This window comes from Equus przewalskii, chromosome 9 (assembly GCF_037783145.1).
Source record: "Equus przewalskii isolate Varuska chromosome 9, EquPr2, whole genome shotgun sequence".
Taxonomy (NCBI): Eukaryota; Metazoa; Chordata; class Mammalia; order Perissodactyla; family Equidae; genus Equus; species Equus przewalskii.
In genome coordinates, this window is record NC_091839.1 from 22,198,776 (window position 1) to 22,220,968 (window position 22,193).

Genomic DNA, 22,193 nt, shown 5'->3' on the forward strand with positions numbered 1-22,193 from the left:
TTGGCAACAGATGTTAGCTCAGGTGCCAACCTTAAAAAAAAAAAAGTAAATGACAACCAAGTGCAGTTTATTCCTGGAACTCAAGAGTGACATATTTATAGAGATAAAGATAAAAATCCTGCGACAATGTTCATCAATGTAAAGACCTCTATTTGGCAGAATTCAACATGCAGTGATGTTAAGTGAAAACACTTAAAAATTAGGAATTTGTGAATCTTTGATAACCTGATGAAACAAAGTCTTCACCTATTCATTGGGAAGCACTAGAGAGAGTCCTACTAAAGTCAAGAACAACACCAATAAGCACAAGATTGCCCACTCTATTTATTTAACATTGCACTGGAAGTATACCCTTCTGGGAATCCTAAAAAGACACTCCTTAGAAGGGCCAGCCTGGTGGCGTAGTGGTTAAGTTTGAGTGCTCCGCTTCAGTAGCCCAGGGTTCACAGGTTTGGATCCTGGGCACGGACCCAGCACTGCTAGTCAAGCCACGCTATGGCAGTGTCCCACATAAAATAGAGGAAGACTGGCACAGACGTGAGCTCAGCGACAATCTTCTTCAAGCAAAAAGAGGAAAACTGACAACAGATGACAGCTCAGAACCAATCTTCCTCAAAAAAAAAATTTAATTGAATTCAAAAAAAGACACTCCTGGGTACGAAGAACATAGTCATGAGAAACTAGGCCCACCCAGGTCTCAAAATGTCCCCCAAACACACTACCCTTTCCTCTGTCCTCATAGCCTCTCACTCAGTAACTGATATTAAACCACTCCACAATTGGAGGGAATCCCTGTAGATGGCCTCTTACGTGGAGGCAGGAAGATGGGCTCTCCTACCCCAGCACTCAGAATTCTCTATTCTCTGAATTTCCCTTTGGAGCCTACAGCTCCTGATGTAGACATAAGCAACCGTTAAAAAACAGGCTGTCACATTTCTATACAGACCATCTATGACCTTGGACTGAGAGGAACGTCCTGTGGTTTCCTGCAGATCAAAGATTGTACTCAAGCGAATTTCAGACAAGCTCAGTCCATGACTGAATCTCCTTCAAGACATCCTAAGTGCTATTTCTCAAATGTGACAGCACTTTAGAACTACCTAGGAGCTTAAAAATTAATAGAGATTCCGATGGAATTGCTCTAGGTGGCTGACATCAGGGTTTTGGAGATGCACTGTCCTAGATGACCATACGGAAAATCCTATGGACTTCAGTGCTTGTCAAGTTCGAATATATCTTGTTATATTTTGTGTGGAGTTCCTATGAATATTTAAGTTTTAAAAGAATTAGGATGTAGCTTTATAAGAAAATGTAAAATTTGGGCCATTTCGGTATTAATATGAATTATACTCCCTATCTGTTTTCATGCTTTCGTAATTTACACAATACGCTTTCTTTTCATTGTTTGGATAGAGTTAATTATTTTAAAGATATTTAAGACGCCGATATCACACCAGATTGTCAGAAAAAATGTTTTAAAGCAATGGATTGGTGGCCTAAATTATCAGATTCCCCTCCACCCACATGCCCAGGTCCTTCTCCCACGAACGACCCTGAACCTGAGCCCGGAGTTGTGTCTATGCCTTCCGGGTCCATGGCGAATGGATATAGCAATTATGTTCTGATGGAAGTTGGTATAAAATTGCACATTCTGGACAAGCAAAGTTTTTCATTTCACCCTGCAATTTCTATCCCCTTCACAGCCAACTCCAGTCCTTGATTGATCAAATAAGCCATTCCAATTGTCCAAGCTATAGATATTCCCGGATCAAACCACTGCCCTACATCCATCCCCACCAAGGTCCCAGCGCCCCTGCTTGTCTCTCTCATTCCCAGGAAACGTGTCCCCACCCCCTAGCAAAAATAGCTTTTGACTTAAACCGTTTTCAGCTTATTTAGACGAAAACACCTCAACTTCCAACGTAAGTGTCCCACATCACTCTAAGCTTCTATCTTAAATTGTCTGCAACATTTACTTAAAAGAGGCAGGAAGCAATTCTGCTCCACATTACACCAACTAAATAAAAACGGATCCAAACCCAGACGTTCCAGCTCCGTTGCGCAGATCTTGAAACGCCTGGGGTTCGGAGGGTAGGCTCAGGCCCCGCCCCTTTCCAGACCCCACGGCTACTCCCGCTTCGCTCGGATTCCAAGATGCTCCCTGCCGAGCCCGGGCCACGGCCCAGGCCCCGCCCCCCGCAGCCCACGGCCCCGCCCAGGCCCCGCCCCCTGCACCTTCCAGCACTGGCGTCCGCGCAGTTTCCGGCAGACCCGGAAGCGGATCCAGAGGAGCCGAGGTCACGCTCTGCTGAGGGAGATTCATTTCTGGTTCAAGCTTGAGTTTGGCGGCCCTTCAGTCCGCAGGTCCCCACAGCTCGGGTTTGGGGGTCGCCGCGCACTTTCAAACCCCCGCACGCTCTCGTCCCTCTCACTGTGGTGAGCCCTGGTGTCGCCGTGAGACCTTTCGAGTCCTGGGATCCGCGTCCGTTACCGGTTAAAATGGCTCCAAGGCCCGACCCTGCTCCCTTTCTGCCTTCCGGTCTTGAGGACACCACCTGCCTGGTCGTTTTCCTGCTGAAAACCCCTCACTGGCCCTCCTCACCCATCCATGTGCCGTGTAAAGCCCTCCCTCGGTACGTGGGTTCGCGCCCTTCGCCCCTGCGGTGGCCGCCCCTTGGCATCGGGGGACGCGTCTCCACGTGCAGCCCGGGTCGCTGCCCTCTTGCTGGTCCTGGGATTCCGCAGACCTCACCTTGTCCTGAGACAGCGCCTCCCATCATCGCGTTCTTCTGGGGCGGGACCTGCCTCTCCCCTGGCCTCCCCTTCGCAGTTACTACTCCCGGGGAGTCCCCCACTGGGCAGGGTGACAGGCTCCTGTCCTAGGAAACCTCGTGCTTCTTCCAACCCAAGGCTCATCCCATGACGATGCTGGTCGTGGTGTGTTTACAGTCCCAATGGCCCACCGGAAAGTGTTCTTCCCACGCAGGGGACGTCTTTATTCCATTCCTGTATCCTCAGATTTGACTTAAATTTGATCCCAAATTTATTAACTTTTCAATTTCCAAATTTCTTTTTCCTTTTAAATATATTGGGTCAGGTTCAGATGAGATTCAATGCTTTTCTAGTCATTATATGTTGAAAGTATTGTTCAGTGTCTGGTAAATAACTTTACACTATTTCATGGTTGCATTTCCTGGGGGTGTCATAACAAAGTGCTACAAGTTGGGTGCCTTAAAAGCACAGGAATTTATTGACTCATAGTGTTGAAGGCTAGAAGTCCAATAAATCAAGGTGTTGCCAGGGCCACTTTCCCTCTGAAACCTGTAGGGGAGGATCCTGCCTTGCCTCTTGTAGCTTCTGTTGTTTCCTCGCAATCTTTTTTTTTTTTTTTTTTTTTGAGGAAGATTAGCCCTGGGCTAACTACTGCCAATCCTCATCTTTTTGCTGAGGAAGACTGGCCCTGAGCTAACATCCGTGCCCATCTTCCTCTACTCTATACGTGGGATGCCTACCACAGCATGGCTTGCCAAGCAGTGCCATGTCCGCACCCGGGATCCGAACCGGCAAACCCCGGGCTGCCAAAGCGGAACATGCACACTTAAGGGCTGTGCCACCGGGCCAGCCCCTGCTGGCAATCTTAGGTGCATTGGCTTCTAGATGCATCACTCCATTCCTCCGTCCTCACAAGGTGTTCTTTCTGTGATTGTCTTTTCATATGGTGTTCTTTCTATAAGGACACAAGTCATATTGAATTAGAGGCCCGTTCTACTCCAGCATAACCTCATCTTAACTAATTCCATCGACAATGACCCTATTTCCAGATATGGTCACACTCTGAGTTACTGGGAGTTAGGACTTCCACATGTCTTCTCTGGAGGAGGACACGATGCAACCCGTAATAGTAAGGATATTGACTATCTTTTATATCAACAAAAACTAGTTTAACCAGATCACCAATATTCAACAGCTTCATTTGCTCCCTTATGGTGTCTGTTCAATGTCAATAACGATGTGGTTCAGTCTTTAATCCTGTCTTTCTTATGTCCTTCAATAAAGTTTTATGGATTCTTCACACAAATCTGAAAATGCCTCGTAAGAAAAGGTCACAGTCTATTTGCTAATGGGGATGCAGGCTGTTTCTCTTTTTGTTTGTTTGTGTTGTTTTTTAATTACCACTACTAAAGAAGAAAGATCGATGTCAGTATATTAAGGATTTGCCCTACGTCCTCAATTCTTTTGTTAGTCCTAACAGTTAAAATAAATGGTCTGCTTTTTCAGGTTTGTAATCATGCCATCTGTGAGTAATAACAGTTGCAGCTATTTGATTCTCTCTTCTTGTTTCCTTCTCTTGCTTTTTCTCTGGGTCCTGGCTCAGGCATCCTGTGCAGTGGTGAATGGCTAGAGCCCTGACCCGGCCCCTAGTCTCAGCCTCACTTTCATGGAAATGCTCCCAGTGTTGACTGCTGGTTATAATGCTTGCTGAAACGTTCTTGCTTAAAAATATTGACTGTAAAAATAAAACAGCCAGTTATTTTACCAGCAAAATGGGTTTATTTGGAAATAGCAGAGAATTGCAATTCAGGATAAGAATGCTATAACGAAAACTATAGGCAAGTCCAGCAAACACAGGAGAGGAATGTTACCTGGGGGGGTGGTGCTTTGAAGGAAAGTCCATTGGAGAAAAGTGAGAGTTCAAGGCGGTGATGCCTTCTCATTGGCTAAGGTGCAACAGTTCCCATTGGCTGGGCTTGTTTCCGGGCAAGGAGAGATCTTCCTTTCTCCTGCTTGGGTGGTAAAGTAGAGGCACTTTCCTGCTGGGAATGCAAGGTAGTGTCTCCTGTTGGAGTATGTAATTGACCTGGAGTGGTAATGAGAGCTCCCCCATGAGGCCTCCTGACTCCGTTTTAGATTTCCTTTACTCCATTTCACAAAAAGAATTTTTAAAATTTCATATTTATCATGATTTATCAAATATCTTATTCAAGGATTTACTGCAGTGTTCAAATATTTTTTCTATTTAAGTCTTATTTTAATGTATAACGTCAGTCAATGTTGTAATATTGAATCTTTTTTAAATAGAATAAACTGAATTTGGCTAATGTTAATTACTAACTGGCTAAATCTGAATGACTAAAGTCATATGCATATTTTTACATTATGTATTTAATGGAGATTCAAGTTAAAATTTTCTCTTTTTTTTCATTTTGTTCATTTATTTTAATAACCTAATAGAATAATTGAACAAACTTATTTTTCTTCCTTAGAAGAAAAATCATTTTGGAACAATATCTGGCTTAAAATTGATCAGACCTTATTAGGATTTAGAGGCTTCTAATCCCTTTTAATCTGTACATTAAAATTGGTTATTCAGATTATTTTTCAGTCAGTATTTGTAACATAATCTCCTAGACAATACTGCACTTCCCTTAATTATATAGATTTTTATAATGGAAAGTTGCTGTACTATTTTACATTCTGAGCAGAACCATATAAGGGCTCCAGTTTCTCCACAGCCTGCATAACAATATTTTCACTCTTGTATTTTAGCAGGTGTGATATTTTGTTATAGCTTTGATTTGCATTTTTCTAATGCCCAGTGATATTGAGCATATTCTCTTTTGCTTATGAGCCACTCATAAATCTTCTTTGGTGAAATGTCTATTCAGGTCCTTTTCCTATTTCTTTTTTAATTGGGTTCGTTTCTTAGTGAGTTGTAAAAGTTCTTTTCATACTGTTCTTTTGGAAATGTCTTTATTTTGCTTTCATTTTTTAATGATAGTTTTACTGGATATAGCATTCTTGTTTGATTTTTTTATTCTTTTAGTACTTTGAATATTTTATTTCGCTGCCTCCTTTTGTTTACTGTTTCTGATAAAGTACCAGGCATTAATCGTATTGCTGCTCCCCTCTATGTGATGAGTCATTTCTCTCTTGCTGCTTTCAAGATTTTCTCTTTGGCCTTGGCTTTTAGCAGTTTAACTAAAATGTGTCTCTTATGACTTCTGGATTTTGAGTTATAGTTAGAAAGGTTTCCTTATTTCTATATTATAGACAATACATTTTTATCATGTTTATGAGGGTTTTTTTACATTTACATCTCTGATCCTTTTGTACCTCATTCTGACATATAGTTTGAGGTATTGAATGAATTTCCTCTTTTTCCAAATAACTACCCTGTCATCTCAACACCATTTTTAAATAGTTCATCACTGACGAAGAAACAATGCAGTGTCTTAACTTCACACACTTAATGGGATCCATTCTAAAGACAAAAGGAATTACAACGTGGGCCAGCCGATGGTATAGTGGTTAAGTTCATGCACTGTGCTTCGGCAGCCCAGGGTTCACAGGTTCAGATCACAGGCACAGACCTACACCACTCATGAAGCCATGCTGTGGTGGCAACATCCCACATACAAAATTGAGGAAGATTGGCACAGATGTTAGCTCAGCGACAGTCTTCCTCAAGCAAAAGGAGGAAGATTGGCAACAGATGTTAGCTCAGGGCCAATCTTCCTCACCAAAACAAAAAAACGGGACTACAAAGAACATTTCAGATTTCCTTTAGTTGTATACCATGTTTAGTACCATTGCCATTGTTATTTTGAAAGTATTTCCTTTATATTGTAGGCAACAGGAAATAATGATGTTAGCAAAGTTAAGGTTCAGGGGCCAGCCCGGTGGCCAAGTGGTTGAGTTTGCATGCTCCACTTCGGTGGGCCAGGGTTTCGCCAGATCGGATCCTGGGCACAGACATGGCAGCACTCATCAAGCCATGCTGAGGCAGGGTCCCACATAGCAGAACTAGAAGGACCTGCAACTAGAATATACAACTATGTACTGGGGGGCATTGGGGAGGAGAAGAAAAAAAAAAGATTGGCTACGGGTGTTAGCTCAGGTGCCCATCTTTAAAAAAAAAAAAAAAAAAGGGATTCAGTAAATTGAGAGAAAAAAGCCAGAAGTTTAAAATTGATTTGAAAATAAGAACAGGAATGCAAGCATTCTTTTCCTACTTCTGTCCACTGAAAATGCCTAAAAGCAGTGTCAGCCCAACAGTACCCAGATTGTGTCTCTATTGTCATTTCCAAACAAAAGGAACCATGGCTCTTTGAAGAAGTGGCTGATCTTACATCTGGAATAGAGAAAGAATAAAGTGAGCCTGGGAGAGCTGGCTAGTTCCAAAAACATGGAAATTTTCAGTAACTGATGGAATCAAATCAGAAGAAAACAAAGTACTGTAAAGAGGATATCATTGCTACTATTGTGAACATTTGGACCAATACAAGGGATATTGACTTCTGTAATTTGAAGCACACTGATTCAATTAAAATCTATGGCTCCATAATAATAATCTAAAAAGAAAAGGCCAAAATTATTTATCAACATTCCAGGGGTTTTTTTAAAGATTTTTTTTTTCCTTTTTCTCCCCAAAGACCCCCGGTACATAGTTGTATATTCTTCGTTGTGGGTCCTTCTAGTTGTGGCATGTGGGACGCTGCCGCAGCGTGGCTTGGTGAGCAGTGCCATGTCCGCGCCCAGGATTCGAACCAATGAAACACTGGGCCACCCGCAGCGGAGTACGCGAACTTAACCACTCGGCCACGGGGCCCGCCCCCAGGTATTTTTTTAAATGACTGATTACTTTAGCAAGTATTAATTAAAGAAGCAAACATCCTGCCTTTACAACGAGATCAATATTAGATGTAACCACATAGTCTCACTTTATAAGGGAAAGCCTTACTGTATAGAAATATTCCAGTTAATAGATGTAGAAGTAATGTCAGAATTAGAAAAACAAGGTTTTTAAAACTTTAAAAATAATCTAAAGGAAAAGTCTCAATTACTCTTAAAATCAACTACTTAATAATTTATTAAGTAACATCACACAGGTTGCGACCAAGCCAACCTTCTGGAAAGGTCCGAAATGCACCTTGGGAGCACGGCCGGACTCCCATCTTCTGGCTGTTCCTTGACTCTGAACTACGTTTCCCAGAAGTCTGTGAGGCATACCGGTATTAAGGCAGTGTAGAGTTGCATGCTGGAGAACTGAGCCGCCGCGCTTCCAGCTCATTGGATTCCCGGGTTTTTGGACTACATTTCCCAGAGGTCTCCGAGGCTCGGCCCTCCTAGGAATCGCCCAGTTGCATGCTGGGAGACGCGCTTGCTGCGCGAAGGCTTTTTTTGGGTGCTCCGCGTTTCCCGAGACGTAGTCGTCAGTTAAGCTCAACCCTTGCGCTGCTTTCCGACGCCGTGCTGGTCACTGGGCCCCAACCGGTGAGCTGTTAGCATCCCGGGACCGGGCTAGCGCGGGATGCGGCGCGGGATGGCGGTGACAGAGACGCGCCGGGCGAGGAGGCCCGAAGTGGAGCCTCGGCCTGTGGCTGCGGAGAGAAGTGCGAGCGTGTGTGCGGGTGTCTGTATGTGTCTGTGTGTCTGTCAGGGCCGGGGGGCCGAGCCGTGTCCCGGGACGAAATGTGCGTGGGAGCGTCGGTGGGTGACGGGACAGGCCTGTCCCCGTGGCTGTGACGCACTTGCGCGTGAGTGTGTGTGCGGGTGGCGCAGCCGGGCCCCGTCCCCGTGGCGGTGACACGCGTGCGCGGGGGCGTCTGCCGGGGTGACGCGGCCGGGCTGTGGCTCCGCTGCTGTGCTGCGTGTGAGTTCCACGCGCTTGGGCGCTGCGGGGGTGGCAGGGCCGGGCACCGTGTCTCCGACGTGGGCGTCAGTGGGTGTGACGCGGCCAAGGCGTGTCTCCTAACGGTGTGTGCGATTGTTCGGCTGCGACTGGGCCGGGATTGTGCTCGGGTGATTGTGTGGCCACGGATTGAGTGAGCACAGGTGTGTGTGACAGTGTAGCCGTAGCTCTGATGTCCCGGCTGCTCCCTCTGCCTTCGCTTTCTAACCGTGCACCTGCGTAGACGCGATGGCCCCCAAAGGGAAGTCAGCCTGAACGCTGTAATGAAAATGGCCAAGGAGGGCGCAGACGTGATCTTGAGATGGCAATTTGAGAGCTGGAAGGGCTCTCCATACAGGCTCCCGGAATGACAGGATGGAAGGGCCTCAGGAATAAGACTCCTTTTTTGGAGGGGAGAGGTCCCTGACTTGGAGGTGGGGGTAGGGGCATAGTTACATAATTCACAACCCCGATTGCTAGAGCCTGGTCCCCTGGAATCTCTGAAATACCCAGGCCTCAGCTCCCCCTTATTTCTGATTGGTTTTAGATGTGACACGGGGACAGGTGTGGCCTTGGAGGGTGTTTTCTGATATAGTCTGTGCTCCAGCAAAGCCCTAGTGTCTCATTCTATTCTTTTTCCCCCAGGCCAGCCATCCTCCAGAAAAAGCATCCTGTGGACTGAGGAGGAGAAAGAATCGCTACACATCTTAAAATCAAGGTTCAGATGAGTTACCTTTTTGTTCAATAAATGATTTGAGTGTGCAGGACTTAGGAATATTTGCTTTCTTTGGCCCAAAATGACTTCCCTAAGAGCGATTTCTCTCAGTAATTCCTTCCCAAGAGGTCTGCCGGGCCACGCAGGTGAATTCTCCAGTGTGCTTCCTGTTGACCAGCCCACTCTAGTGAGCGCTCACATATTCATTTGGCAAATTGTTCCCATCTCCTGATGTTCCCTCCTTTTCTAAGAAACTCATGGTATAAGAAGGGTTCTATTGGGAGATTGATGTTTGTGCTTTATTTTAGAGTGTGATTTGGATTTTTTAGTTTTTAGGTGGAGTCAAACGCTACTTATCTTGGGTCTTTTCCACAGGCCTGACTTTCAGAGCACAGTAAGAAAGAAGAAGGCTTGATTGTTTTAGTCAGTAAATGGCAAAGTTACCAGCTTTGTGAGGCTTTTAAGAGTGGGGTTTGAGCAAAGGTCTTTGTCATCAAAGGCAGGGATGTTTTTCAGTAATTAATAAGCAGAAATTTGTTGTATCAGCTAGGTGTTGCTTGAGGTCTGACAGTTTCAGTTGGTTTCAGCTGCATCTTTGTATGAACTGTGAGAGGCAATATGGTTTGATGCTGAGTATGAGTTCTGGACCTAGAGCAGAGTTTGGCAAACTTTCTCTGTAAAGGATCAGGTATTAGATATTTTACGCTTCATGGGCTACCTATGGTTGCATATTGTTGTTCTGTTTTAATAGATTTTATTTTTTAGCATGGTTTTAAATTTACAGAAAAGTTGCAGAGGTAGTACAGAGAATTCCCAGATACCCTGCACCCAGGTTCCCCTGTTATCAGCAACTTACGTCAGTATGGGATATTAGTTACAATTAACGAGCCAATTTTCCTATATTATCATTAACTAATGCCCATTCAGATTTCCTTAGTTTTTATGTAACATTCTTCGTCTGTTCCAGGATCCCACCCAGGATACCACATTACATGTCATTGTCATGTCTCCTTAAGCTCCTCTTGGCTGTGACAGTTTCTCAGACTTCCCTTGCTTTGATGACCTTGACAGTTTTAAGAGGTACTGGTCAGGTATTTTGTAGGATGTCCCTCTCTTGGAATCTGATGTTTTTCTCTGATTAGGCTGGGATTCGGGGTGTAGGACTGGAAGATCACAGAAGTAAATCACCAGTTTCTTCCCATCATGGCAAGAGTAGCTGTCCATATGATTGATGATTGTTGTTGACCTTGATCACCTGGCTGAGCTGGTGTTTGTCACTTTTCTCCACCGTACAGTTACTCCTTTTTTTCAAAGACTGTGTCGCCCTCAGTGACAGCCGCATATTTCAGAACTCCAATTACCAGAGCCTGGTTACTCTAACCCTGCTTCTGTCATCACATCTCACTTGCTCTTCTTCTCACCCCCCTCATCTGCTTTTAAGGACTCTTGTGATTACATTGGGCCCACCTGGATAATTCAGGATCGTTTCCCTGTGTAAATCTCAGCTGATTAGTGACTTCAAGTCCGTCTGCAACCTAACGCCCCTTTGCTATGGAATGTAACATATTCACAGGTGCCAGGATGAGGACATGGACTTCTGTGGGAGACTGTTGTTCTGCTGACCACAGACCTATCCATTCAAAGTTCCCTTAATGGCACCCATATACCAGCTTCCCCTTAACTGTGGTCCTTTTCTTTGTTAATTTTTTTTTTTTAATTTGGGCTACCTTAAGTTATATTTCTTATAATGGGATTAATGTCGGCTTGCTGCAAAAAAATTCCGTCCCCTAAGAAGCTCATAAAGAAGAAACTCAAAATTCCCCGTAACTGTACCATCCAGGTATGTATGTTTCCAGCCCTCCCCTCCCCTGCTAAGCATACATATGTGGTTTGGTTTCTGGAGCATTGAATCCTGCTAATTGATCCTGTAAATGAGCCAGAGACTCTCCAAATCTTCATTTATAAAAGAAATCCAGCTCAGCCACGGGTCCCCTTATACCTGTGTGCATGCGGGGTGGGGAGAGGCACACGGTGATCCCCTTCTTGCTTTGGAAAAAATCTCTCCCATATTTACACCTGAAAGGATTAGAAACGCATCATTTGGAACTGATCCCAGGGCAACAAATTATCAAGAAAGGCAGCCCTTCAGAATTGGATTCTCTAGGATTTTAATATTTCTCTCACAGAACGTGACAGTAATCACTGAGACAGTACCAATGTGGACTGTACAAGTAGCATTTCCGAGGGCAGATACGTGAGAAAAGTATAGGATGGCAGTAGTTTAAAATGTTCACATAAATATCCCGTATCACAAAGAAGACAAGACTCAGCCTCTCACTAATGTTCTCAAGTTGGCATCTTCTCAGTTGAGGTTCTTTGAGCTGGATTTTTGATGCAGAATCATGTCTGTCCCTCTTGCTGCTGGTGAGGAGGGAACATTTCCTCCTTATACACCTTAGAATTCTTTTTTGCTTATATTGTTAATTAAACAGAACTTCATTCTTAAGAGGCTCTGAAAGTTTTTAGTTTTCAGCAGGTTTGAGAAGCACGTATTTTAGCATTAAAAAGAAAACAGCAGGCTTGAGTTTCTTTTATGAAAACAGATTAAGGGATGTGTAATGTTACTGATCTTCGATCACAATAGCTAACTTGTATTAAATAATTGTTCCGTATTATTGTGTTTTATGTAGCGTATCTTCTTAATAGTTGAGACAGTCCTACCTGGTAGGTACCAGTTTTATCCCAGTCTGTCCTGGGGGGAACAGACCCTGTGGGGTTAGTAACTGTCAGAGCTGAGATCACATCCTAGAGGTCAGACCACGGGGCCTTGTTCTTACCTCCCCAAGACCTCTCCTCCCAAATTGTGCAAACCTTATAAACCGCCTTCTTCACTTGATATTCATCTTAAGTTTCTTTCTCAATTAATATGAATCAATATTATTATAAGTAAATGTATTATATGCCATTATAGCAGACCATAATTGATTTAATCTACCCTCTACTGTGACATATTTATATTTCTATTTTTTCATTTTTTAGAATGATTCTCTGGAAAATCTGAATAAAATTGATGAACTGTGTCAATGTCAATGCCCTGGTGGTGATACTGTGCTATAGTTTTGCAGTGTGTTAGCCTTGGGGTAAACCAGGTAAAGGGTACACAGGATCCCTCTGTATTATTTCTTATAACTGCATGTGAATCTATAGTTATCTCAATTAAAAAAAACATGTTCCAGAAAAAAATTTCTCTGAACCTCCTTGTACATATATTTGTATACTGCTATAGCTGTTTCTTTGGGATAAATTCGGAAAAGTGGAATTTTGAGTCAAAATCCTACTTCTGTTAAGTACCTGCAGTATGCCTGACCCTGTGATCTTAGTACTTGGAATGACAGGAGGACTAGAAGGACATTGTTACCTGTGCATCACTTACAGTCCAGCAAGGAAGGGAAGAAGCATGAGACAGCCTGTGGAGGATTCCAGGTGACGTGCCCTGAGAGGTGCTAGGAAGGGGATATCATGTCCCCGGTAGCCACTGACGTCAGGTCATGACCAGATAATTCTGAAGGCACAGGCTCTGTGTGGAGATAAATGGAATTTACTGCCTGAGTTTTATACCTGACATGTTTTTTCCAATAGTGTTGGATGCAAAGTGAAGACTAATAGGGTAAGATGATTTAGCAGTTGTCTCCAGGACATCGTGGCTGGAAGGGCAAGCTCAAAAGTCAAATCCACCCTCCCATCAAGACATAAAACTAAGCAACTTCAAGACAACTGCCAGCGTCGAGGGCATCGTTTGGAATTTTAGCCATTTTTTCTGGTCAGTGCTCCAGCATATGTGGGAATATGTAGACATCAAAGAGTTGGTTTAGGTGTTGAGAAATGAAAGGAAACAAGTTATTCAGTAAAATAGTCCAAAGATAATATAGTTTCAGCTTTTTCTGTAAGGTCAAGAGGAGACTGTTTAAAAAAGAGAGAGAAAGTTTCTCTGTCTTTTGAGAGTGTGGCTGCCTCTTAATAAATTTCAAAGAATGCACACACATTTGTATATGTCCAGTCAATGCATGGCTGTTGTTGAAACGCCCAGTGACGTATACTTAAAACAAGAAAAGCAAGGTCAAAGGATGTGTCAGGGTCACCGAGACCACCACCAGGTTCAGTGATCTCTAAATGGGCTCACAGGATTCAACACGTGGTCCTGCTCCTGGCTAAGATTTATTACAGCGAAAGGATACGTGGCACAGTCAGTGAATGGAAAGGCGCATGGGACAACGTCCAGAGGAAACCAGCCACAGGCTTCCAAGAGTGCTCTCCCAGTGCAGCTGCACAGGGTGTGCTTAATTCCTCCAGCAGCGAGTTACGACAGCACATGGACAGTGCAGTCTACCAGGGAACTCCTGTGAGCCTGAGTCCAGCGTTTTTATCAGGGGTCAGTCACATAGCCACCCTGTGCCTAACACATGACAAAATTCCAGACTCGCAGAGGAAAGCAGGTGTTCGGCATAAACCGCATTGTACAAACAATTTAAGAACAGTGAGGGGGCCGGCCCGTGGCATAGTGGTTAAGTTAGCATGCTCCACTTTGGCAGCCCCGGGTTCACCAGTTCAGGTCCTAGGTGTGGACCTAGCACCGCTCATCAGGCCATGCTGTGGCAGCATCCCACATGGAAGAACTAGAAGGGTTTATAACTAGGACGTACAACTGTGTACTGGGCCTTTGAGGAGAAAAAGAAAAAAAAAAGAAAGGGAGATTGGCAACAAGTGTTAGCTCAGGGCCAGTCTTCCTTAAAAAAAAGCACTGAACAGTGAGCCACTGTCATCACTTAGGAAGTGGTGGAAACAATCTGGAAGTCCAGCCAAGGGCCAGTCTTGCAAGCAGGCCTAAGGATAGTAATTTCAGACCCACTCTCTTAAGTCTTTTCTGCACAAAGGATCTTTCCAGAATTTTTCTCTCTCTCTATTATTATTTTTCTCTCTCTCTTTCTATTGATGCCTTTCGGTTTGTCTGTGTCTGTGTGTGTGTGTGTGTGTGTCTAGATGGATATATTCATATATCTTATGTATGTATATATGTGTGTACATATATTTATATATAGCATTTTAAAAATGTATCATTTTGGTAGCTTGCTTTTCCTGCACAATATATCTGAAACGTTTCTCATCTCTTTACGTATTTCTTCCAACTTGGCATTTAATAACTGCTGATACCAATGTTTTACTCTGATATCCTGCATGTGTTTGTGTAGTTAGCTTTTTTGGACTCAGAGTGCCGAACGATGCCTGGGCAGTTGCTTCTCCACCCCTTCCAGCTGCTGTGTCTTAGCTGACATCTCCCTATCTAGAGGACAGAATAAGTGTGAGTTTAAATGATGCAGCCCCTCTTCACCTTGGATAAGCAGGATGTGCTCAGAGTGAGACTGAGCACCCTAAACACACCTAGTCTCAGGTCCAGATCGCAGTCCCTCTGCCCAGAGTTGGCCACACTGTGAGGTTTAATGGCACAGTCTCCACACAAGACCACCCTCAGTTCTGAGACCAACTGCAAGTTAAGTTTCCTGAAACCACCCTGAGGTTCAGTAATTCAGGACTCGAAGGACTCATAGCACTCACTGAGAGCTGTGCTGCTCGTGGTTACAGATAATTACAGGGAAAGGATACAGATTACCGTCAACCAAGGAAACAGCACATAAGGTGAAGTCCAGGAGGGTTCCCACCAGGGAGCTTCCAGCGTCCTCTCCGTATCAAGTCAGGGCTTGTGCTTCTGCTGACATCGATGTACAACAAGATGCTCAGAGTATTGCCACCCAGGGAAACTCACCTTTCACTGGGGCTTCATCCCAAAGGCATGATAGATTGACTGATCATGTAGGCACAGTTGATTGGTTCATTGCCCAGTTGTTAATCTCGGTCTCCGGGTCATCAAAAGCCCCCACCCGAATTACCTGGTTGGTCTTTCTGGAGTGGTCAGCTGCCACCCTGAGACTGTTGGATGTGGCCAGCCCCTTCCCAGAACAAAGACATTCCTATCAGGTGTGATGTAGGTTACCTCTCAGGAGCTGAGAGCAACGGCCAGACAGTCAAGGCCGGATTCGTAATACATGCCCCCAACAGGGAGCTGGCCAGAAATCCTCCTCCTAAAGTGTCTCGATCTGACTTCAAGGCAAAACATAGATAATACCGCTCCTCTGCTCTGTCTGTGCAGCTAGGTTTCCTGGGGTTTCAGGGAGAGCCTGTTTTGTTCCAGAATCCTTTTCATCTTCTCCAGATGTGTTGTGTTTATGTGTGCGTGTTGTGGTGAAAGAAGCTGGGCACTTCTTTAAAAGCATAGGTGGAGGAGAAAAATGTTGTATAAAGTCATTTGGGACCAAGGTGTGCTTATTTTAATAATTCTTTTTCCTCGTCTAGTTCTGGCTTCTCTGGATTTTGTGTCTTTGGTGAAGGAAATCCCAAAAGGACTGATCAGTTCCTGAATTCTAAAACTATGGCCCACGTAAGTATGTATTTCTCTTTCCTTCTTGAAATGTGATCATTAGGGCCTGTTGATGGTTTATGAATTATCCCAAAGCCTCCTGCCCACGCACATCCCGTCTAATTACCTGCCTCCCTGTTCGTCCTGTTCCAGTGAACGATGATGCCACGGAGCCCCGTGCCCAGCTGTGTGGCCAGTGCTCACTTAACCATTGAGCTGATTATGCAGTATCTCCTTTGTGCTCACTTTTTTGTCACAAGTACTGTTGGGACAATGGAGGAAGAAAGCGCCTTGGGAGAAATATTTGAGTCGAGTTTGCAGTTTCATGCATTAGAGACATTGGTCCTATTTGACCACAAGAGAAAACTAAAATTCTCCGCTAATTTTTTTTCTAAGCAGATAAGAAGGGTGTTCATGTCTCTTGGTCTGAGTCTTAGTGTGTGGTGAAAGCTCCAACTTTATGAAGCTTTTAGAGTTAGATAGGGCCATGATGAGGTCCTGTGGACTTAGAGATCATGTTCTTACCGTGGAACCCAAGACATAAATTTCATTGTTGAACAGACCTGCCAGACCTCTGTAAGCTTCTGCATCATTTGACGTCAGCATCCTCTAAATCAGGAACAAAGAAAAGGCAGGGTGGTGGAGGGTAACAATTAACAGGTCAGCCAGTACAAGTGACAGATGAGCATATGCTCCCAGAACTAGGGGACAACTTGGACGTTGTCTTCAACCTACGTGTAAACCATAATAATTAAGTCTAACCCATCCGTACGATGGAATAAAAATATGCTTTCGTCATGACAAAGGGAGACTGCTTAAGAGAGAACCTGGCTCAAAAGCATTCGAGCATGTAAACCCCATTTTTGAACTTGAGATCTCATATTACGTTTGGGAAACACAGCCCTCGGAATTTGTTTCTTTCCCTATAAAGGGACAAGGATGCTGTAGGAATCCACGCTTGCTGAGGATTTATGAGGCAGGCACGTAGTGGACTCTGTGCTTGTCAACAGGAGGAAAACGGGTTGTTTCATCTGTTTCCTGACAGGCGGAGGTGGTTCACAAGTCCCCAGGGAGAGGGTTTTCTCTGCAGCCGTAGGGCCCTTCAGTAATGTGGGGATTCTGCCTCAGTCTCGGTTGTGTCCTCTCTGCCCCCACCCATGTCACAGCCTTTCAGTCTACTTTCTGTCTCCACCCTACGCAGCGGGTATCCCGTCCTCTCCTTCCCTTCATCCTAGAACTGAGTCCTTGCATTTCCTCAGGGCCATGTGGGTTTCTGTTTCCAGGCTTTGGTGACATTCTCCGATGTGGCCATAGACTTCTCTCAGGAGGAGTGGGCGTGTCTAGACTCGACGCAGAGGGACCTGTACTGGGATGTGATGTTGGAGAACTACAGTAACTTGGTCTCTCTGGGTGAGTCGCCTGCCTCCGCTAACTCAGACTCTCCCCCCTGCCATGTCAGCTCCCTCCGCTGTGAATATCAGGGCTGTGTTTCAAGAACCTGGTTTAATTTCTTCTTCCTGTTCCCAAGGAGTGTTTTGAGCCTAGTTGAGTTGGAAATGGGCATTACGCACCTTCATCTCCTCATCCATCAGGGATCTTCCCACCTTTGTCTGGCCCTTCTTGTAATTACCTCTCTTCCATAATGACCAAAGGACGAATTGGAATTCTGAAATACTTATTTCATGGCCACCTTCAAGGAAACCAAGCTTCCTACTTTGACATGTTTACACCCAAATTGCTGTCGGGCCTCTGGTACTTTGGGGACCCATCTGTAGGGATAGCGGCTCAATACAGTGACTTGATTTTCTCTAGTAAAGCAGCGTGTGTGTTTGATGTAGAGGTGGACTGAAGGAACAGAATCCACGTAAAACCAAACTGAGCACATTCCTTGTCCTGCACAGTGTACCTGAAGTGAGGTGGAAAGTTAGAACCCGTGAACTTTGAGTTAAACAATGGATGATAATCTTTTGTAAACATCTCAGGAAATCTCTTATTTTTCTGTTAGCGAAAAAACAGCCATGATGTTAATGGCTAATATTGTGTTTACTCTAAACCGGGAATCGTTCTAAGCACTGTGTGTCTGTGTATGTATAAATACATGTCGTTTCATTCTCACAAGTTCATGAGATAGGCACTATTGTTATGTCCGATTTGTAGATGAGTATGCTGGGGCACGAAGTGACATGGTCAGACAGAGGAGGCAGAAGCAAGAACTGAACCTAAGAATTCTGGCCCATAATCCATCCTGTCAGCTACCATGCTCCACTCTCCTACAGGGATAAGGCCTCAAGAACAAGACCTTTCCCCTCCCTATCTGGGGTCCTGTTTGGTCTTTAATCCTTTCTCTTTTCTGAAGTCTTTATCATTTTGACTCTAGGTTGTCGTAAATTTTTTGACTAAGGCTCAATCAAAAAACTTTTGTACTTAGCGTTTTTTCCTAAGTTTTATGTCATGTGGCTTTTTTTTTAAAAGCAGGACCTTTCATTTCTAGGCCAGATGCAGTTGTCTTTTGGAAGCAAGGGGAAAGCACCTTGATGGTCGTGAGGGAAAAGGCAGGAAGACAGTGCAGGGGAGAGTGAGAGCCAGTCTGGCTACGGTGAGCCAGTGTTACAGCGGCCAGCCAGGCAGGGAGCAGGCGCACCCCTGACACATTTGGAAAGCTCCCACAAAGGTCTGCCCAAGGGCTCTGGGGGAGAGGTCACCACCATGAGCTTGATCTTCACCCCAACCCCTCTTCAGCTTGTTTTTCTTCTCATGTCTCACCCGTTTCATGTGTTGCTGATGCTGCTGGTCTCTGGACCACGCCTTGAGTAGAAAGGGTGTCAATGCCGTGATCCTCTGCCCTTTGTAGTTCCTCAAAGTTGGCAGGTGTCCTAGCTTCGAGTGCTCTTTTTCTTTTCCTCTCATCTAATTTGGGGCCCACTGCTTCCTGGTGCTGCTCTGTTCTTCCATTCGTCACGAGACAATATCTGGTGATGGCCGTCTGTGCTCTTAGCAGTCGCTGTCACTCTGCCTAGATTCATATTTCATTGGAGATTCAGAACGGTGAGAGCCTGTCACTTCTTCATTTACCCACTGCAGTAACTCTGTAAAGAGGAACTCTGCTCCATCTGCTAGTTGGGTATGTAGTGGCACTCTCCATATTGGATAAGAAGGGTTGTTCTTTAAAGAAGAAATTATGAGTTTTTATTATAAAAGGCTGGTTTCCTCACATGCTCCAAGGTTGGTCATTTAACATGTTTTAGTGTCGTTACTAACTCAGAGATTTAGATATGTTTGATGTTTTGCAGTCCCTTGCAGTTACCATACTTATCAATCCTCAGATTTTCTAAACTTTTCCTCTTAGGTGTTTTACATTTTTATTAAATTTAATCCTGCACACTGTCGTTTTTATTGCTTTTGAGTGTTGGGTCTTTTTATCCAGAATTACTTTTAATTATATTACTTACATGTACATATAGCCATGTCAGAATATTAATTTTATATACAGCTATCTGTGTATTTTAATTTTTTCGAGTAGTTTCATATCTGATTTTCCTGAGTTTTCCACGTATGTCATCACATCACCTACAAATTGTGCTCTTTTTCATCTTTATTTTTGATATTTGTCCCTCTGATTTCTTTTGCTTGCTAGTGTCAGCTGATAGAAAATAGTAGGACTAATAGTCAGTACCTTTTCCTCATTTGACTTTAGCAGGACTGGCTGCAGTGTTTTCTCATTAAGTATTGTGGTGCCAGATGTAGACTGTACATTTTAACAGGAGCCCTGGGGGCCTCATATTTATTCCACTAGATAAGTTTTATGTCTATTAGAGAAGTTTTTGGTTTGTTGTTAGGTTGGGTTGTTTTTATTTTCCTTAAAAGGAAACAAAATATGTTATTTTTTTCCAGATTTGGAGTCACCCTATGAGACCAAGAGTTTACCTATAGAAAAGGGCATTTATGAAATAAATTTTTCCAAATGGAACTCAAATGGAAAACGTAAATCCCTTGGCGTTGACTGGATGTGTGAAGGTGAGTTTGAAGGACCACATGGCCCTCCAGAGGGATATTTCAATCAAATGATAGTCAACTATGGGAAAACACCCACTTACAGAGAAAATACCTCTGTTAGACCGCATCAGAGACTTCATAATAGGGAGAATTCCTTTGAATGTAAGGAATGTGGGAAGGCCTTTAGTCGTGGCTATCAACTTACCCAACATCAGAAAATTCACACTGGTGAGAAACCCTATGAATGTAAAGAATGTAAAAAGGCCTTTCGTTGGGGTAACCAACTTACTCAACATCAGAAAATTCATACTGGTGAGAAGCCTTATGAATGTAAGGACTGTGGGAAGGCCTTTCGATGGGGCTCAAGTCTCGTTATTCATAAGAGAATTCATACGGGCGAGAAACCCTATGAATGTAAAGACTGTGGGAAGGCCTTTAGACGTGGTGATGAACTCACTCAGCATCAGAGATTTCATACTGGTGAGAAAGACTATGAATGCAAGGACTGTGGGAAGACCTTTAGCCGCGTGTATAAACTAATTCAACATAAGAGAATTCATAGTGGTGAGAAACCCTATGAATGCAAAGACTGTGGGAAGGCCTTTATTTGTGGCTCGAGCCTCATTCAGCATAAGAGAATTCATACCGGTGAGAAGCCCTATGAATGCCAAGAATGTGGGAAGGCCTTTACTCGTGTCAATTATCTTACTCAACATCAGAAGATTCATACCGGTGAGAAACCTCATGAATGTAAGGAGTGTGGGAAGGCTTTTCGTTGGGGTTCGAGTCTCGTTAAACATGAGAGAATTCATACAGGTGAGAAGCCATATAAATGTACAGAATGTGGCAAGGCCTTTAATTGTGGCTATCACCTTACTCAACATGAGAGAATTCACACTGGTGAAACGCCTTATAAATGTAAGGAATGTGGAAAGGCCTTTATTTATGGGTCAAGCCTTGTTAAACATGAGAGAATTCATACAGGGGAGAAACCGTATGAATGTAAAGAATGTGGGAAGGCCTTTAGTCACGGCCATCAACTTACACAGCATCAGAAAATTCATACCGGTGAGAAACCCTATGAGTGTAAGGAGTGTGGAAAGGCGTGTAACCATGTAAACCATCTTAGGGAACATCAGATGGTTCCTACTGTTGAAAAGCCTTGTGAATACAAAGAGCGTACGGAGGCCTACACAACATTCCTTCCTTCCACAACATGAGGAAAATTCTTGATATAAATTAACATCAGAAAGCCTTCACTGGTCACTCTTCTGCTTATCGAATATCAGAATAGTCATGCTAAAGGCAAATTTCAAGAATGGGAAAATCACTCTTAACGATCACAGCATACTCAGTGCAGATTTCTTTTACTGGGTAGATGAGTTTAGTAAATGCATAGAAGCTTTCCAGTCCCGTTCGATCTCTGTCGCATTTCAGATTCATTCTAGGGAATAACTGTGCTGATGTATTGTGGGGAAGCCTTTTGTCGTGGTCCATATGCCACCGTTATCACCATCCCACCTCTCCTCCCTGTGAGACACTGGGCAAATTACCTCTTACCCCTGTGCATCATTTGTGAAGTGGGGAGAAGCACACCTACCTGCTCCTGCTGTTGTGGTTGAGTTTGGTACATGTAACCTCCTTGAAAGTGTATCTGGAATATTGTGTAAGCTCAATAAACAGTAGCTGCTGCTGCTCTTAATCATTATTCCCATTACTGTTGCTCGTAGGGAATTATTACAAGAAGACCCCTGTGGGCGCAATGAGTTTAGAAAAGACTACCAAACTTCTAGAAGAAAATACAGATTACTGTCACAGTCTCGGGGTGCACAGTGTTTCTTGGTACACAAAAGAAAGTAGTGGAAAAGCAGGAAGCAGACCAGAAGATGCTCATTCTGCATACAACTGACAGTGGACTCACACAGGAAATAGAAAGAACCCTTCAAGTCAATAATGAAAAAACAAATCAATTAAAGGAGGGGCAGGGGACAGACTTGCATAAGCACTTAAGATCACCAAATGGCCAGTAAGTCAGTGAAAATGTGTTCAGCATGATTATTCATCCAGGCAATGCAAAATAAAATCACCATGTGATGTCACTGGACGCTCACCAGAATAGCTAAAACTAAAATCGCGAAGAGCCGGTCTGTTTGTTGGACATTCAAACATGAGCTGTTCCGGAAGGAACTGGGCCAGCAAACTGACCTCTTCCAGATCCTGGCAGTCCCACAGCAGGGACTGGGATGTGGTGCTCCAGGGAGGCAAGTGGACTTGTCCTTAGGAAGGAGACAGGCCCGAGATTGAGTCCTGGGAGAGTGGAGGGAGCAGTTAGACTCAGGAGGGAC

General features: G+C 44.0%; 2 protein-coding genes across 3 annotated transcripts in view; both read left to right on the forward strand.

The window, feature by feature from the left end:
- Positions 1-21,550, forward strand: part of ZNF845 (zinc finger protein 845) — a 132,156-nt gene extending 110,606 nt beyond the window's left edge. The window contains 1 exon segment of the mRNA XM_070558353.1: positions 19,994-21,550. Coding sequence (XP_070414454.1) covers positions 19,994-21,068 — 1,075 coding nt within the window. The 3' untranslated portion in view covers positions 21,069-21,550.
- Positions 7,847-19,841, forward strand: LOC103556192 (uncharacterized). Of its 2 annotated transcripts, XM_070558448.1 has the most exons (4): positions 7,847-8,393; positions 9,317-9,389; positions 15,792-15,876; positions 19,747-19,841. In XM_070558448.1, exons 1-4 carry the CDS (start codon positions 8,312-8,314, stop codon positions 19,783-19,785), a joined length of 279 nt encoding a protein of 92 aa, XP_070414549.1. In that variant the 5' UTR covers positions 7,847-8,311; the 3' UTR covers positions 19,786-19,841. The 2 variants fall into 2 exon arrangements, 1 of the variants encoding a protein (XP_070414549.1); XR_011522422.1 differs by lacking the exons at positions 15,792-15,876; positions 19,747-19,841 and having other exon boundaries at positions 7,847-8,274; positions 9,317-12,056.
- Positions 21,551-22,193: the final 643 nt, after the last annotated feature.

Bases quoted from the DNA above. Each gene is read 5' to 3' on its own strand.
- LOC103556192 (XM_070558448.1), top strand. From the start codon at position 8,312: ATGCGGCGCGGGATGGCGGTGACAGAGACGCGCCGGGCGAGGAGGCCC. The intron at 9,390-15,791 runs GTTCAGATGAGT...TTCCTCGTCTAG, and splicing joins CTACACATCTTAAAATCAAG to TTCTGGCTTCTCTGGATTTT. The intron at 15,877-19,746 runs GTAAGTATGTAT...ATTTTTTTCCAG, and splicing joins ATTCTAAAACTATGGCCCAC to ATTTGGAGTCACCCTATGAG.